The 18,902-nt window shown below is 45.9% G+C and overlaps 1 protein-coding gene across 1 annotated transcript; it reads left to right on the top strand.

Moving 5' to 3' along the window:
* Positions 1-8,512: 8,512 nt before the first annotated feature.
* On the top strand, positions 8,513-17,621 carry LOC100194605 (v-akt murine thymoma viral oncogene homolog 2; the record flags this gene model as incomplete). Its single annotated transcript, NM_001139690.2, is given in 13 exon segments — positions 8,513-8,671; positions 8,890-9,018; positions 9,305-9,416; positions 9,708-9,855; positions 10,158-10,289; positions 10,759-10,824; positions 13,065-13,133; positions 14,224-14,346; positions 14,659-14,787; positions 15,314-15,528; positions 16,615-16,702; positions 17,230-17,332; positions 17,421-17,621. Coding segments are annotated over 13 exon segments (1,440 nt in total). The 5' UTR covers positions 8,513-8,625.
* Positions 17,622-18,902: the final 1,281 nt, after the last annotated feature.

Consider the following 18,902-nt stretch of genomic DNA (forward strand, 5'->3'; position numbering starts at 1 on the left):
GTATTTAAAAAAAATGATGAAATATCACATTTACAAAAGTATTCAGACCCTTTACTCAGTACTTTGTTGAAGCGCCTTTGGCAGTGATTACAGCGTTGACTCTTCTTGGGTATGACGCTACAAGCTTGGCACACCTGTATTTGGGGAGTTTCTTCCATTCTTCTCTGCAGATCCTCTCAAGCTCTGTCAGGTTGGATGGGGAGTATCTCTGCACAGCTATTTTCAGGTTTCTCCAGAGATGTTCAATTGGGTTCAAGTCCAGGAGCTGGCTGGGCCACTCAAGGACTTTCAGAGACTTGTCCCGAAGCCACTCCTGCGTTGTCTTGGCTGTGTGCTTAGGGTCATTAGGGACATGCGTTTTTCTGGATTTTTTTGTTGTTATTCTGTTTCTCACTGTTCAAATAAACCTACCATTAAAATTATAGACTGATCATTTCTTTATCAGTGGGCAAATGTACAAAATCAGCAAGGGATCAAATACTTTTTCCCCCCACTGTATGAAGACAATGTTCCCTCCTGTCCTCTTCCCTTTCTGATATTCTGCATAGCACCAGGGACATGTAAAAGACAAGCCTGACCTCTCCCCTCTCTGGGCCCCAGTTGACTGAGCCCCAGCTGAGGGAAGAAGTACAACTGCCAACAACAGAGTCCAAAGAGATACATTCTAATAACAAGTATATCACATAAGCATATTATGCAGATAAGACATCTAATTATCTATGTTACCCAACTAATTCTGATTCATCTGCCACAGTGGCTATTTCAAGAATCTGAAATATATTTTGATTTGTTTAACACTTTTTTTGGTTACTACGTGATTCCATATGTGTTATTTCACTGGAATTAAGGGGCCTAACCCGAACCATGAAAAACATCCCCAGACCATTATTACTCCTCCGCCAAACTTTACAGTTGCCACTATGCATTCAGACGGGTAGCATTCTCCTGGCATCCGCCAAACCCAGATACGTTCATCGGACTGCTAGAAGGTGAAGCGGAATTCATCACTCCAGTGAACATGTTTCCACTGCTCCAGTCCAATGGCGGCGAGCTTTACACCACTCCATCCGACGCTTGGCATCGCGCACAGTAATCTTAGGCTTGTGTGCGGCTGGTTGGCCATGGAAACCCATTTCATTAAGCTCCCGATGAACAGTTCTTGTGCTGACGTTCCAGAGGCAGTTTGGAACTCAGTTTTGAGTGTTGTAAAAACAGCATGTAAAAATAGGACAGACTGTTTTTACATGCTTCAAAACTCAGTGGTCCCATTCTGTGAGCTTGTGTAGCCTACCACTTCATGGCTGAGCTGTTGTTGCTCTTAGACGTTTCCACTTCACAGTAACAGCACATACAGTGGACCGGGGCAGCTCCAGCAGGGCACAAATTTGACAAACTGACTTGTTGGAAAGGTGGTATCCTATGACGGTGCCACGTTGAAATTCACTGAGCTCTTCAGTAAGGCTATTCTATTGTCAATGTTTGTCTGTGGAGATTGCATGGCTGTGTGTTCGATTTTATACACGTGTCAGCAACGGGTGTGGCTGAAATAGCCAAATCCACTAATTTGATTGGGTGTCGACATACTTATGTCTATATAGTGTAGGAGTGGTCCCTCCACAGTGGCCGGTTCCCATTTCCCAAGCGCTCCAGTTTCTTTAGACAGCCTACTGGCCTGTGCCCTTCCTCACCGCAGAAGAAGCAACGACTACAGTTGGATAAACCCTGCTGGACACATTTGGGACATCCATACAGTTTCTCTCACCTGGGAACGAACGGTCTGCTTGTAGTACACTGCTCTGGTTGTTTTGCCTGTTGAAGAGCTGCTGGCAAAACGCACGAAGGTGCTGTTTGAATGAATGCTTACGAGCCTGCTGCTGCCTACCATCGCTCAGTCAGACTGCTCTATCAAATATCAAAGCATAGACTTAATTATAACATAATAACACACAGAAATACGAGCCTTTGGTCATTAATATGGTCGAATTCGGAAACGATCATTTCGAAAATGAAACGTTTATTATTTCAGTGAAATACGGAACCGTTCCGTATTTTATCTAACGGGTGGCATCCCTATGTCTAAATATTCCTGTTACATTGCACAACCTTCAATGTAATGTCATAATTATGTACAATTCTGGCAAATTAATTACGGCCTTTGTTAGGAATAAATGGATATCACACAGTCCGCAATGAGCCATGTTAGTAGGCAATATTAACTAAATATGCAGGTTTAAAAATATATACTTGTGTATTGATTTTAAAGAAAGGCATTGATGTTTATGGTTAGGTACATTGGTGCAACGACAGTGCTTTTTTTCGCAAATGCGCTTGTTAAATCATCACCCGTTTGTCGAAGTAGGCTGTGATTCGATGAGAAATTAACAGGCACCGCATCGATTATATGCAACGCAGGACACGTTAGATAAACTAGTAATATCATCAACCATGTGTAGTTAACTAGTGATTATGTTAAGATTGATGTTTTTTTATAAGATAAGTTTAATGCTAGCTAGCAACTTACCTTGGCTTCTTGCTGCCCTCGCGTAACAGGTAGTCAGCCTGCCATGCAGGCTCCTCGTGGAGTGCAATGTAAGGCAGGTGATTAGAGCTTTGGACTAGTAACCGGAAGGTTGCAAAAACGAATCCCCCCCGAACAAGGCAGTTAACCCCCATTCCTAGGCCGTCATTGAAAATAAGAATGTGTTCTTAATCTGACTTGCCTAGTTAAATAAAGGTATATATATATATTTTTTAAAAAAGTAATACTAATCGGCAAATCAGTGGCCAAAAATACCGATTGTTATGAAAACTTGAAATCGGCCCTAATTAATCGGCAATTCCGATTAATCGGTCGACCTCTAGTTCGGTGTCTCCACGAGACAGCTTCAGAGGGTGGTCGGTGTCTTCCTCGAAATTGTAGCAGTATGGGACGACTCCTTGGGTGGAGATGTGTGTGAACATGTTGCGTCAGCCTGAGCAGTTGTCCCCCTATATGTCTGGGCCCTGGCGAAACGGTCCCGTGTAATCCGAGATCCTTGGGACGTCCCTATCCTAACCCCAAACTCAACACTTAACCATAACCATTACCTAACCCTAACCTTATCCCAGGGTTTCCCAAACTCGATCCTTGGACCCCAAGGGGAGCATGTTTTTTGCCCTAGCACTAACAATCAACGCTAATAATCAAGGACCGAGTTTGGGAAACACTGCCTTAACCCTTATCCTTACCATTTCAAATGTCAATTTAAATGGGGTAGGGACGTCCCAAGGATCCCATATAGCACGGCCGTTTCGCCACGGGCCCAGACATAGGGGGATATCTGCTCGGGCTGACGCACAACGTGTCCCAACTACGTACTTTTTTTGTTTTGTTGTTGTTGCCTTATTGGGATTCCTTCTTGGATGGCCTGTAACAAAGATTGTATCTGTACTGGATTGAGTCTGTCAAATAAACAAGAACAACGTGGGGCTAAGTGAGAAAACAGCGTATAAATACGCATGTATATGTTCTTTACGGCTCATACTAGTGCACCCTCTTCGCAAACACACCACTGCAGCAAGCAGGCGAAACTCAGGTAACGTAACTAGCTAACGTTAGCTACACCGGGATAAAAGGTGCAGGATAGATACCTTGCTGAAAACAACCATTCTGAGACGTCCTTGTTGCACAGAGCTAGTTAGACGGTGGGCCATTCCCATATCGTACTCGAGGAACAGACAGGGTTGATCGGTGTCTACTTATTCTCTAGAGGCCATGACCATAGTGGGGAGCAAATGGAACCTAGCGTAGCTAGCTAGCTAACGTCAAAGGTTACAATAGAGGTTTCTTCTGTTTGTTTACAATATGGGCTAACTAGGTCCTTGATAAAGAGTAAATGGGGAAGTGAAGTTGTAAGAAGTTACACGTGTACGTTTAAGTTTCAGTTGCGGATGGAAAAGTGACAGGTGTTGTTGTCAGTCCCTGTTCAGAGTTGAAGCTGGATTTACCAGCTAACAGATTGCTAACTTGCTAACGTTAGCTAGCTGCTATGATGATGATACTAAAGTTAGTGTCGTGTGAGCTGTTTACCAACAACGTGATTAGCTGACCTAGCTAGTTAGAGATATTCAGACCGTTTGTGCCTTGCCATTTCAATTTGACCCCATCTATTTAAGTAAATTTCATATGCTATTCTTATTATAGCTAGCTACAGTCAGATGCACCATCGTCGATCCATTACACATTGATTGTCAACAAAATAGCAGTTATTGATTAGTCATTGCGCTCCAGATATCTGTATATAGATATCAAGTTTCAGCCTGTCCTGAGTAGCTAGATAGCTCTCAAGTAAAACAGGTTTTAGTTAGCTATAGGTTTGACAGCTGATTTGCGTGTCTGCTAGGCGCCTACCTAGCTGGCCAATTCGATGTCGTATGCGCTCTGTACACCCATTGCATTGCAAAACTTGATCCCGCTGTGCTGGTGTGCTTGCTGGTACCCACTGGCACGTTTCTCTGATCCATTGGTGCTTTCAAGACAACTGGGAACTCGGAAAAATACGAGGTAAAGTCATGAAGTCATTGATCTTCAGGTCGGAAAGTCAGAGCTATAGAAAGAGGCCCTAGTTCCCTAGTTGGAATTCCGAGTTGGATGACCGTTAGAAAAATATTTTTCCCAGTCGGAGCTCGTTTTTCCGAGTTCCCAGTTGTCTTGAACGCAGTGAAGTCGGAGATTAACGAGTTCCCAGTTCTTTTTAAAGGAGCATTATCTGTTATTGCAGCACAAGTCTTGCTCAGTGGTATAGTGCTGTTTTTTTTATTGTTTTTTTAGATGAGGGAGCGCGTTTTAAAAATATACGTCATACTTTCCTCAATCAAAGTTTGTACCGACAGATGTAAACAATTGAATAGCCTATCATTATGTACAATGTATCCTCCAATTGCAACGTCTGCCTATGCCCACACACATTGGCTCAAAAACATTTTAGTTTTTTAATATCCTCCAACACCAAGTTAGGCATAGGCCACCTAATTTCTAAATAGGCCATCATCACTGTCAATCTTGAATTATAATTATTCACCATTTACCGGTGAAACGTTCAAACTTAATCTCCATGCCAATCATTTCATTGATCTCAATCAGTTTCACGGGAATATGCATTTAGATATTCTTGAATGACTGTTGTTTCGTGAGATAATTAGAGCAGATGGTGTTAACAAACTATTAGTCTTGTGTTTTGTTTCAATCAATGCATATATCCAGCCAAGTGGTGGGTTCTGTTTTGCCTCATGCAATTTTTTTGTTGACTATTCAACTTCAGCTAACCGTCCTAAAATCTCGTTATAAATTACGGTAAGTGTTTTTGGTGTAACGGTAACTTTATTATTATTATTATAGGCCTACTGTGCTATGGTTTTATATTTGGTTTTGTTATGTAAAATGCTAATTAATAATTGTGATATTGCTAGACGTTGTTTCGGCTTTGATCTAACTTTACTAAATGAGCACCGTTGTGAGAAGTACATTTTCTATTTGTAATAACAATAAGTGATGAGTATGACTATTAGCCATAGGCAACCGATCTTGATGAGATGAGCGCCCTGCAATGGTGCTGAAAGGACAGCGCCTGGATCGATCTTGATGAGATGAGCGCCCTGCAATGGTGCTGAAAGGACAGCGCCTGGATCGATCTTGATGAGATGAGCGCCCTGCAATGGTGCTGAAAGGACAGCGCCTGGATCGATCTTGATGAGATGAGCGCCCTGCAATGGTGCTGAAAGCACAGCGCCTGGATCGTGCAATGATGTTAAAGAAGTTGAACCAATTTGTGATGCTGAAGGATAGGTCTGCCATCCGGCCAGTTCAGGAACAAACAACAATCATTTGCAGTAGTCCTATAGCCTAATAGGCCTACAACTAAGTGGAATAGCTATTTGTAGGCTATATCCTAATGTAAATACATATAGCTTGATATCATTGCACTGTTTGCAAGGAGAGCTTCATTGCAAGTTGCATTTCATTGTATTGTGTAGCTTTGTATCAAATACACGTTGATTTGATTAGCTTAAACACATGGTTACAGTATACCCTATTACAGAATAAAAGAAAACAGAGGTGAACTATCAATTCATTGAATTTATTTGCGTATGTTAAACATGCTATCAATTGACCAAGTAGTGAACATAACTTATTACTACTGAGAATTGCGGGAAATGTGTTTTAAAACAGCCATAAAATCAAGCATTTGGTGTGGTGTATTCATCTCAATAAACTATAACCTAAATGCATTATTACTTCCAACTTGGCCCAAATCAAACTTCCAATTGCCCTCCTTGACATATCAAGCTACACTGAACAAAAACATATTTGATTTTACAGAGTTACAGTTCATATAAGGAAATCAGTCAATTGAAATAAATTAATTAGGTCCTAATCTATGGATTTCACATGACTGGAAATATAGATATGTATCTGTTGGTCACAGGTTCCTTAAAAAAAACGGGAGTGGATCAGAACCTGTCAGTATCTGGTGTGACCACCATTTACCTCATGCAGCGCAAAACATCTCCTTCGCGTAGAGTTGATCAGGCTGTTGATTGTGGAATGTCGTCCCACTCCTCTGCAATGACTGTGTGAAGTTATTGGATGTTGGCAGGAACTGGAACACGCTGTCGTACGTGTTGATCCAGAGCATCCTAAACATGCTCAATGGGGGACATGTCTGGTGAGTATGTAGGCCATGGAAGAACTGGGACATTTTCTGCTTCCAGGAATTGTGTACAGATCCTTGCGACATGGGGCCATGCATTATCATGCTGAAACATGAGGTGATGGCGGTGGATGAATAGTACGACAATCAGCCTCAGGATCCGTCACAGTATCTCGGTGCATTCAAATTGCCATTGATAAAATACAATTGTGTTCGTTGTCCATAGCTTATGCCTGCCCATACCATAACCCCACCGCCACCATGGGGCACTCTGTTCACAACGCTGACATCAGCTCACCCTCATGACGCCATACACGTGGTCTGCCATCTGCCCGGTACAGTTGAAACCTGGATTAATCCGTGAAGAGTACACTTCTCCAGCGTGCCAGTGGCCATCGAGGGTGAGCATTTGCCCACTGAAGTTGGTTACGACGCTGAACTGCAGTCAGGTCAAGACCCTTGTGAGGATGACGAGCACGCAGATGAGCTTACCTGAGACGGTTTCTGACAGTTTGTGCAGAAATTCTTCAGTTGTGCAAACCCACAGTTTCATCACCTGTCCGGGTGGCTCGTCTCAGAGCATCCCACAGGTGAAGAAGCCAGATGTGGAGGTCCTGGGCTGGCGTGGTTACACCTGGTTTGCGGTTGTGAGGCCGGTTGGACGTACTGCCAAATTCTCTAAAATGACGTTGGAGGCGGAATATAGTAGAGAAATGAACATTGTTGTCTGGCAACAGCTCTGGTGGACATTACTGAATTCAGCATGCCAATTGCACGCTCTCTCCATTTGAGACATCTGTGGCATTGGGTTGTGTGACAAAACTGCACATTTGAGTGGCCTTTTATTGTCCCCAGCACAAGGTGCACCTGTGTAATGATCATGCCGTTTAATCAGCTTGTTTATATGCCACAGCTGTCAGGTGGGATGGATTGTCTTGGCAAAGGAGAAATGCTCACTAACAGGGATGTACACACATTTGTGCAAAATATTTGAGAGAAAGTAGCTTTTTGTGCGTATGTTACATTACTGGGATCTTTTATTTCAGGTCATGAAACATGGGACCAACACTTTACATGCTGCGTTTTTTATATTCTTGTTTAGTGTAGAACGGGACCTGCATCTCAACCAATATCCAATGTAGGCTAGATATCCCAAACAGGGCTACAGCAACTATCAGAGAGGGCTTTGCGGTGGCCACCTGGTTGGATGTGCTCGGCAGAACGGTGTCACCATAACCAAGTGGTCACAAATCGTTCTGGGTTCCACTGTGCAAGAGGGGGTCCGTGGCGTTTTATGAGCGTCAAGGCAGACCCACTGTGAATTAGGATTTATTTTTCTTAGTTTTGATTGGCCAAAGTTGTCAAGCATCTAACGGGCCTCCACATCGCGCACATGTAGCCTATAGTTCTTAATCATTGTTGCCACCGTAGTGAGAGCACAGGGAAGAAACAAAATTATTGTTTTTCATGGACTTTTTGTGGTAATATAATTTCAGAATACATTTTCCAGAAATAGTTTTACCAGCTCTGTATTCTCCAATAGAAAACAGTGAGGGCGCGCCACTCCTCCACGCCCCGGCAGCACTACACCCCTCGTTTTGCCCCATTGTCAAACACAAGCAATGTTTCATAAAAGTTTGAGTTTTGTCATTCAGCCAGACAGGTTAGGTGTCAGTAATATTTTTGCCGGGAAAATCATATTGCATGCGAAACACTGTTAATCTCTGCTCATCTCTTCGTAGTCTGTGTAGGCTATGTCTTGCAAACACATGTAGGCTACCTGTCATTTAATATTCTCTCATGTTGTGTTTTCTTATTTGTCTAGGTGCTGGGGCAATGTTTACACTGACACCCTACTGACCAGTCCAAAAGTTACCCAGGCCCCCCTCCCATTCCCCACCTCTACCCCCCTTCCACAAGCTTTCCACCCTTCACTATGAATGAGGCCAGCGTAGTCAGGGAAGGATGGCTCCACAAGAGAGGTGAGGACCCTCCGTTTCTTATTATTCACAGCAAATGTAATATAATCACTTTCAAACACAATTTCAATAACATCGTCTGACAAAGCCATACATGTCTCGACACATTCTAATCCAAACTATGTAGTTGCCATAGAATATGCATTGTGGCTAACCTCAGAGACTAGGCTATGAGAGTATTCGGGTGCTGTGTACTCAAGCCCACTTGTTTCTCTGTACAGGTGAGTACATCAAGACTTGGAGGCCGCGCTACTTCATCCTGAAGAGTGACGGCTCCTTCATTGGCTACAAAGAGAAGCCTGAGCTGTCCGACCAGAGCTTGCCCCCTCTCAACAATTTCTCAGTGGGAGGTGAGGGTCCCTCAAAGTGAAAACTATTGTTGAAGATGTCACAGGTGACTCAGTGTTGTGCAGTGTTGGTTCTGTAGCAGGGTTTACAGAGCAGGACCTGCTGTCCTCTCACCACCTCTGTACAGAACACTTAAATGGAGTGTGTTGGTGTTTGCAGGCCTGGATGTTGCTTGGGGGGGTCTTCACAGTTCACTTTGTAAATGAAACAACAGAGGTAAAAACAATGGATTGAGGCATTAAAACATTTGTAAGGCTTGATCCCTCTTCTGTCTCTCTTTCGTCCCAGAATGCCAGCTGATGAAAACAGAGCGGCCCAAGCCAAACACGTTCGTTATCCGCTGCCTGCAGTGGACCACTGTCATCGAGAGGACCTTCCACGTAGAAAGCAATGCAGAGAGGTGAGGAGGGGATATGGGTAACTGAGGTGTGAGAAGGGGCCAATAGAAAGGGTAGGTAGACAGTGAGGAGGAGGAATAACAGTAGTCAACAAGAGGTGGAGGGAGGGATATGTTTCTGTCTGTGTCATGGACAAACGCTTAGTGGTTCAAAGGAATCCTACAAGCTCACTATGGTGTAGTAATTGCGTGTGTGTGTGTGTGTGTGTGTGTGTGTGTGTGTGTGTGTGTGTGTGTGTGTGTGTGTGTGTGTGTGTGTGTGTGTGTGTGTGTGTGTGTGTGTGTGTGTGTCAGAGAGGGGTGGATGCGTGCCATCCAGGCGGTGGCCAATGGGTTGAAGGTACGAGAGGAGGAGGAGCCCATGGACCTGTTTGGTTCTCCCAGTGACAGCAGCAGCATTGAGGAGATGGAGGTGGCCATGTCCAAGACCAACTCCAAGGTGGTGAGTGTGTGTGCAGTAACATATACTGTGCATATGACAGATACAAATGCTTACAAGGTAAAGGCAAGAGTCACACAAATACATGCTAATTGAATGACATGATAAACCACTCACACATTGTTCTTCCACAATGGTTGAATCCTGGTTTGTTCCTGCGCAGGTGTGTGATTGATCTGTTTAGTGAAGTATCACACTTCATCATCACTACCACTGTCCATCCTTCCCATTGTGAATGTGTTTGGCTGGGCTGGGTCACCCAGGATAAGCTAGTTGATTGTCCAACCCTGTTTCTGTGTTGTCAGACGATGAGTGACTTTGACTACCTGAAGCTGCTGGGGAAGGGGACGTTTGGCAAAGTGATCCTGGTCAAGGAGAAAGCCACGGGGATGCACTATGCCATGAAGATCCTGCGCAAGGAGGTCATCATCGCTAAGGTAACGAAATAGGCCTAACCTTTACCACTTTACAGTGGTGACTACTGGCCATCAGTTTGTTATTGGGGAATGACGATCCGTATGCATTAGGCCTGATCTGTAGTCTTAATTGTTCTTTATTGTGCATAGTATGTGGTATATTTTGTTTTATAAACTGGGTGGTTCGAGCACTGAATGCTGACAGCCGTGGTATATTTATGTTATAATATATTTTAATTGTTTCTATTATGTTATGTTTCTTAACGTTGTCTTAACACTTGCATTGCTGGGCTTCATCCAATACGAGAAGCCGCCAATGGCCACATTTGGAATGTCCTGTGTTCTCTCGTGTTTCCAGTAATACCTTCTGAACATATCCTGGCTTCACTGATTTGTGAAGGAGCGAATCTATTTGACAATGACTGAGCCATGATGGTATTCTTATGTATGTGTTGCTGTGAAAGGCTGACTCTCTGATCTGTGTGTCCAGGACGAGGTAGCGCACACGGTTACAGAGAGCAGAGTGTTACAGAACACCCGGCATCCCTTCCTAACAGTGAGTGGTCCATGTTCCTCTCACCTCATTACATGTGCTGGTCCAGAACAGAACACCCACACGTGCTGTATAGTCCTGTGTAGCAGTGGTTCCCAACTCCAGTCCTCCAGTACCCCTAACGACACACTTTGCCGTTGTAGCCCCGGACAAACTCCCCTGATTCATCTCATTGATGATTAGTTGACAAGTTGAATCAGGCGTGCTTGTCCGGGTTTACTACAGAAATGTGTACTGTTGGTGGGACCGGAGGACTGGAGATGGGCTGTTGGGGGGGACTGGAGGACTGGAGATGGGCTGTTGGTGGGACTGGAGATGGGCTGTTGGTGGGACTGGAGATGGGCTGTTGGTGGGACTGGAGATGGGCTGTTGGTGGGACTGGAGTTGGGCTGTTGGTGGGACCGGAGGACTGGAGATGGGCTGTTGGTGGGACCGGAGGACTGGAGATGGGCTGTTGGTGGGACCGGAGGACTGGAGATGGGCTGTTGGTGGGACCGGAGGACTGGAGTTGGGCTGTTGGGTGGGACTGGAGGACTGGAGATGGGCTGTTGGGGGGGACTGGAGATGGGCTGTTGGGGGGACTGGAGGACTGGAGATGGGTTGTTGGTGGGACCGGAGGACTGGAGATGGGTTGTTGGTGGGACTGGAGGACTGGAGATGGGCTGTTGGGGGGGACTGGAGATGGGCTGTTGGTGGGACCGGAGGACTGGAGATGGGTTGTTGGTGGGACCGGAGGACTGGAGATGGGTTGTTGGTGGGACCGGAGGACTGGAGATGGGCTGTTGGTGGGACCGGAGGACTGGAGATGGGTTGTTGGTGGGACCGGAGGACTGGAGATGGGCTGTTGGGGGGGACTGGAGATGGGCTGTTGGTGGGACCGGAGGACTGGAGATGGGTTGTTGGTGGGACCGGAGGACTGGAGATGGGTTGTTGGTGGGACCGGAGGACTGGAGATGGGTTGTTGGTGGGACCGGAGGACTGGAGATGGGTTGTTGGTGGGACCGGAGGACTGGAGATGGGTTGTTGGTGGGACGGGGGGACTGGAGATGGGCTGTTGGGGGGACCGGAGGACTGGAGATGGGTTGTTGGTGGGACCGGAGGACTGGAGATGGGTTGTTGGTGGGACTGGAGGACTGGAGATGGGCTGTTGGGGGGGACTGGAGATGGGCTGTTGGTGGGACTGGAGGACTGGAGATGGGTTGTTGGTGGGACCGCAGGACTGGAGATGGGCTGTTGGTGGGACTGGAGGACTGGAGATGGGTTGTTGGTGGGACTGGAGATGGGCTGTTGGTGGGACCGGAGGACTGGAGATGGGTTGTTGGTGGGACCGGAGGACTGGAGATGGGTTGTTGGTGGGACCGGAGGACTGGAGATGGGTTGTTGGTGGGACCGGAGGACTGGAGATGGGCTGTTGGTGGGACCGGAGGACTGGAGATGGGCTGTTGGTGGGACCGGAGGACTGGAGATGGGCTGTTGGTGGGACCGGAGGACTGGAGATGGGCTGTTGGTGGGACCGGAGGACTGGAGATGGGCTGTTGGTGGGGACTGGAGATGGGCTGTTGGTGGGACTGGAGGACTGGAGATGGGCTGTTGGTGGGACTGGAGTTGGGCTGTTGGTGGGACTGGAGGACTGGAGATGGGTTGTTGGTGGGACTGGAGATGGGCTGTTGGTGGGACTGGAGATGGGCTGTTGGTGGGACTGGAGATGGGTTGTTGGGGGGGACTGGAGTTGGGCTGTTGGTGGGACCGGAGGACTGGAGATGGGTTGTTGGTGGGACCGGAGGACTGGAGATGGGCTGTTGGTGGGACCGGAGGACTGGAGTTGGGCTGTTGGTGGGACCGGAGGACTGGAGTTGGGCTGTTGGTGGGACTGGAGATGGGCTGTTGGGGAGGACTGGAGATGGGTTGTTGGGGGGGACTGGAGGACTGGAGATGGGTTGTTGGGGGGGACTGGAGGACTGGAGTTGGGCTGTTTGTGGGACCGGAGGACTGGAGTTGGGCTGTTGGGGGGACTGGAGTTGGGCTGTTGATGGTAAAAGCTGTAATTTTTGTCTTGCCTTTTTTCATGAATTTGTATTTGTCATGCCTAGCCTATGATATGTCTCTATATTTTTGTTGTTAATATTTTCTTATCACAGCGCATTTTCTGGTACTTAAAGCAAATATCTGTGAACATCAGACGATAAAGAAACATCTGATCTAATAGGAGGACATTGATCAATTGTCTTCTTCCACCCTTCCAGACACTGAAATACGCTTTCCAGACTCATGATCGATTATGTTTTGTGATGGAATACGCCAATGGAGGAGAGGTGGGTGTCCCAATGTACACACAGATATACATGAGCACACACACACCATTTTTCGATTGCTTGAACACTGGGATCCACATGGCCAAAACAATAATTAACAGATTGTAATTTCACATTGTTTTCACACTAAATGCAAATGATAAACACTTTTTTTGCAAAACAGTAGACACAAATCTCTATTACGAGACACTTTTTTGCAAAACAGTGCTACGGCAAAAACCAAAATGTGCACCCCTTTGTGTCGCCAGGACCAGGATTAAGATGAGGGTGAATCTTACTTTGCACTTGTCTTTTCTTACTAGCACCGACTTTGCTAGTAGTTACTATGACTGTGATATGTGGTTGTCTCATCTAGCTATCTTAAAGGGCCAATGCAGCTGTTTTTATTTCAATTTCAAATCATTTCTGGGTAACAATTTAAGAATCTTACTGTGTTTTCAATTAAAATGGTCAAAAAGAAACAGAGCAATTTCTGAACCACAAATTTAGCTAGGACTGTCTGGGAGTGGGGAGGGGAAAACTAGTTGTTATTGGCAGAGAAGTTTGGAACTCTCTTTCTAATTGGTCTATTAACTAATTTATTGCCTGGTGATGTCACCATGGAAGGCCAAAACTCCATCCCACCAAAACAGGCTGAAATTTCAGGTGTTCTTTTCAAACAGCTCTCACACTTAAAGGGCATTATCATCATTTTGACAATGTTACATTATTATTTCAACCTCAGTGTGGAAATGTATATAAAACACAGTAAAATAATGTTTTTGCTACACTTGGCCTTTTGAGATGAATGCACTAACTGTAAGTCGCTCTGGATAAGAGTGTCTGCTAAATGACTAAAATCTAAATGGTGACATGAACCTTCTCATTCAATTAAATACTATAGCGTTTGAATGGATTTGGCTAATTTTGTGAAAGGTATTTTTAAGTTGTGATAGTGTAAGTGCATTTTGCAAGAGATGTGTTGTTTTGGCAAACACATGCATTTTAGTGGGCTGTATTAAGTGTTCAAGCAATGGAGAAAGTGTTATATCAACACATCTCAAATTAATCCTCCTTTTTTCACTCTCTTTTGCTCTCATCTTCCCTCTAGCTCTTCTTCCACCTGTCTCGGGATCGTGTGTTCACGGAAGACCGGGCCCGTTTCTATGGCGCTGAGATCGTATCTGCGTTGGAGTACCTCCACTCTCGTGACGTGGTATACAGGGACCTGAAGGTAGGCACTGTGAAGATTCTGTCCTGCTTTCATAGTCACCCGTCCTGCTTTCATATTCATCTAAGGATTTGGGTTTTCCTGAACCAAGTGACAAACACATTCTGCCTTCATTCTTCAGTCATGTGATTTTCCTAAATGGTGATAATAATGGTGCCACACACCCTGCTTAGACACATTCCTCTCCGCACTGGAGACTGGGGTTAAATTCCCCACTCCAACTATTCAAACTGGCTGTCATTCTCTCTATAATGTTAGAACTGTCTCAATAATGCTCTGTTCTAATATCTCATCCGTCTCGCTGCATCTTCTCAGCTGGAGAATCTAATGCTGGACAATGACGGACATGTTAAAATCACAGACTTTGGGCTGTGTAAGGAGGGCATCACGGACGGTGCCACCATGAAGACCTTCTGCGGCACCCCGGAGTACCTGGCGCCGGAGGTGAGGGCCCTCTGCTAGTGGCACAAGCACATGCTACACAGTTGTCATACAACCTTAGTTGTTTTCATTAAGCAGCAAACGTAAGAAAACACAAACTAATAGGGAATAACTTTTTCAATTTCCGTTGCAAAATGTCTTCTCTTTTTGTAGCAGTACAAATGCAGGAAGTGAGACAAGGAGAGAGGCCATTTTAGACTCACTGTGGTGTTCCTGGAAGAACCACTTGTTTTTATTGGGGCCATTTATTACTTTAAGATTAGTTGGCTTGATAATCTGATAATCCATAGTTTTTATGTTAATGCAGTGAGTATTTAGGTAGAAAGATACCTCCTACTGTATGGTAATTTTATCAATTGATTGCCTCTGGAACATTCCTTTTGAAGACCCCATTAAGTGGCAGTTTGAAGTGACTCAAATCCAATCTGGTCAATTGCAAATTGTTGTTTAGACAGACAAAAAAACTATCTGATTTTGAGCATTAAGGCCTGCACTGTGAACAAAGCTCCCTCCCTCCCTGCCCGTCCAGGTGCTGGAGGACAACGACTACGGCCGGGCGGTGGACTGGTGGGGCCTGGGCGTGGTCATGTACGAGATGATGTGCGGTCGGCTGCCCTTCTACAACCAGGACCACGAGCGGCTTTTTGAGCTCATCCTCATGGAGGAGATCCGATTCCCCAAGAACCTGGCCCCAGAGGGCAGGGCCCTGCTCACCGGCCTGCTCAAAAAGGATCCCAAGCAAAGGTGCGTGGTGCTTGGTGTGGGTAGGGGTGGGAGGTGTGACCGTTTGACTGGCCTGCTCAGGGAGGACCCCATTTGTGTTTGGCTGAGTATCTGCTCAAGAAAGGTGTGTAAACTAAGTCCTCACAAGGAAAAAGGCTATTTCTAGGAAGTTTAGAGTTAAGGTTCGGATTAGGGGTTAAAGGTTAGGGTTAGGTTTTGGGGTTAGGGAAAATACGATTTTGAATGGGAATCAATTGTGTCCCCCCACAAGGTTAGTTAAACAAGTGTGTGTGTGTGTGCGCACGCGCTTTGTATGTCCAAAGTACACACTCAAACTGTTTGTTCGTTCAGAAAACATGGATATTTATTAAATAGCACAACTTGAAGTAGTATCTTCAACTGAATCTGACACAACTGTGGAAAACAAGGAGTCAATATGGGCCGGCATCCCTGTGGAATGCTTTCGACACCTTGTAAAGTCCATGCCCCGACGAATTGAGGCTGTTCTGAGGGCAAAAGGGGGGTTCAACTCAATATTAGGTGTTCCTAATGTTTTGTACACTCAGTGTATAGTCTACATTTGGCCTATATGAATTCAAGCTAGTTTGAAGCACATCTCCAGAAGAAGCTATCCATTTTCATTTCTTTCTGTGCCACCAAATGGTTGCTTATACTGGTAAAGTTACCAGGATGTTAGCTAGCTAGCTAATGAGGTAACATGACTGAACAAGGTGTTAACAAATGGTTAGCGGCCCGCGATTAGTTTTAGTTGCCTGTTAGATGGTTTGTGAATGTAAAAATGAGGCCTGTCACTGCGCAAAATAAAAAATGTAGCGAAGATAATATGGGTCATAACTTTTGAATGGTTTGGGCTAGAAACAAGCGCTCGGTTTATGCTCAGTTTGTTCTCTTTTCCTCGGCACACTGGTGCTCCCCCCAAAAAATTCCAGGTCATACAGCAAAACATTCAGTAGCACATGCGACCAAAATGATCACAATTTGGAGCTCTCTGACAACAAAAAAACGTGAGATGCTCTTCTTCAGAAAAGCAGTGCAGCAAACGTGAGAGCACCATTTGAAGTAACCTCTGATTTTTGTTATTGACAGGTTAGGGGGAGGACCGGATGATGCCAAAGAAGTGATGTCCCACAAGTTCTTCACCTCTATCAACTGGCAGGACGTGGTCGATAGAAAGGTGATTGACTGGAGGCTGATAGCTTAACGCTATTGATAGTCAGTCAATAAATGGTGGCCTTCCAGGTCTTTGATTTAAAAAAATGATGTGACCTTTATTTAACTAGGCATGTCAGTTAAGAACAAATTCTTATTTACAATGACGGCCTACTGGGGGTTAACTGCCTTGTTCAGGGGCAGAACGACAGATTTTTACCTTGTCAGCTCGGGGATTTGATCCAGCAACCTATCGGTTGGAGATGGGTTGTTGGTGGGACCACTAGGCTAACTGCCACCGTTTTTGCAGTCATGCTGTGCAGATCAGATATTACAAATTCCACGTCGACTGCCGTCTGACTGATCCCTGAATGACCTTGCATCATAAATAAGTAAAGTAAGTAGCCTGTTTCTGTAGCGCGAGGCAGCTTGATATACAAGTACGCCCCCTGGACAGGACACTAGTCTATCGCAGGTTCTTACACCTTCTTGATGCTGAGTGCCAAGCAGACCATTTGCCAATCAATCACTGCTCGCTCTCTTCCTCCTCAGCTGACTCCACCCTTCAAGCCTCAGGTGACGTCAGAGACTGATACACGTTACTTCGACGACGAGTTCACGGCACAGACCATCACCGTCACGCCTCCAGACAAGTGTGAGTTTGTGTGTGTGTGTGTGACACAATATGCCACCAAGCGTGCCGTTAGAGGTGATGTTGACTGAGTGTGTTCTTCGTGTTCTAGATACCAACCTGGACTGTGGCATCCCCAACCAGCCAGCACACTTCCCCCAGTTCTCTTACTCTGCCAGCATACGAGAGTGACCCTGTCTTTACCATACACACTGAAGATATGCATAGCGCATCAGCTCACACTCTCATCCACAGACACACACACACACACACACACACACACACACACACACACACACACACACACACACACACACACACACACACACTTTCTTGTAAAAAAAAAAAAAGACTGCAAGCTTGAGACTCCACATAGGCCAATGGATCTCTGGTCACAGCGGGGATTTAAGTGCCTAGTCTTGCAGCCATCTTGTCTGCTCAAACCCCGCCTACACTACAGTCACGCACAACAGCAGCCTGTGAACTGCACAGGACCTCAGTCAATACCTCACGTCGTCAACATCAGCAGCAGTAGCATATCATCCACGCACGGATAACTATAACCTATAGGTGGCGTTAACAGACACTACTGCTCCTCACTGGAAGGTCTAGTACAGGGCTGCCCAACCCTCTTCCTGGAGATCTACCGTCCTGTGGGTTTTCAGTTCAACCCTAATTTAACACAACTGATTCTACTAATTAGCTGCTCAACAAGACCTTAACTAGCTGAATCAGATATGCTAAATTAGGGTTGGACTCCAGGAAGAGGGTTGGGCAGTCCTGGTCTAGTACCTATAGGTGATCCTATAGGACACTACTACTCCTCACAGGGAGGACTAGGACCTATAGGTGGTCCTATAGGACACCACTGCTCCTCACAGGGAGGACTAGGACCTATAGGTGGTCCTATAGGACACCACTGCTCCTCACAGGGAGGACTAGGAGCTATAGGTGGTCCTATAGGACACTACTGCTCCTCACAGGGAGGACTAGGAGCTATAGGTGGTCCTATAGGACACTACTGCTCCTCACAGGGAGGACTAGTACCTATAGGTGATCCTATAGGACACCACTGCTCCTCACAGGGAGGACTAGGACCTATAGGTGGTCCTATAGGACACTACTACTCCTCACAGGGAGGACTAGGACCTATAGGTGATCCTATAGGACACCACTGCTCCTCACAGGGAGGACTAGTACCTATAGGTGATCCTATAGGACACCACTGCTCCTCACAGGGAGGACTAGGACCTATAGGTGGTCCTATAGAACACTACTGCTCCTCACAGGGAGGACTAGGACCTATAGGTGGTCCTATAGGACACTACTGCTCCTCACAGGGAGGACTAGGACCTATAGGTGGTCCTATAGGACACTACTGCTCCTCACAGGGAGGACTAGGACCTATAGGTGGTCCTATAGGACACCACTGCTCCTCACAGGGAGGACTAGGACCTATAGGTGGTCCTATAGGACACTACTGCTCCTCACAGGGAGGACTAGGACCTATAGGTGGTCCTATAGGACACCACTGCTCCTCACAGGGAGGACTAGGACCTATAGGACACTACTGCTCCTCACAGGGAGGACTAGG

The sequence above is a fragment of the Salmo salar genome, chromosome ssa11, assembly GCF_905237065.1.
Source record: "Salmo salar chromosome ssa11, Ssal_v3.1, whole genome shotgun sequence".
In the NCBI taxonomy this organism is placed as follows: Eukaryota; Metazoa; Chordata; class Actinopteri; order Salmoniformes; family Salmonidae; genus Salmo; species Salmo salar.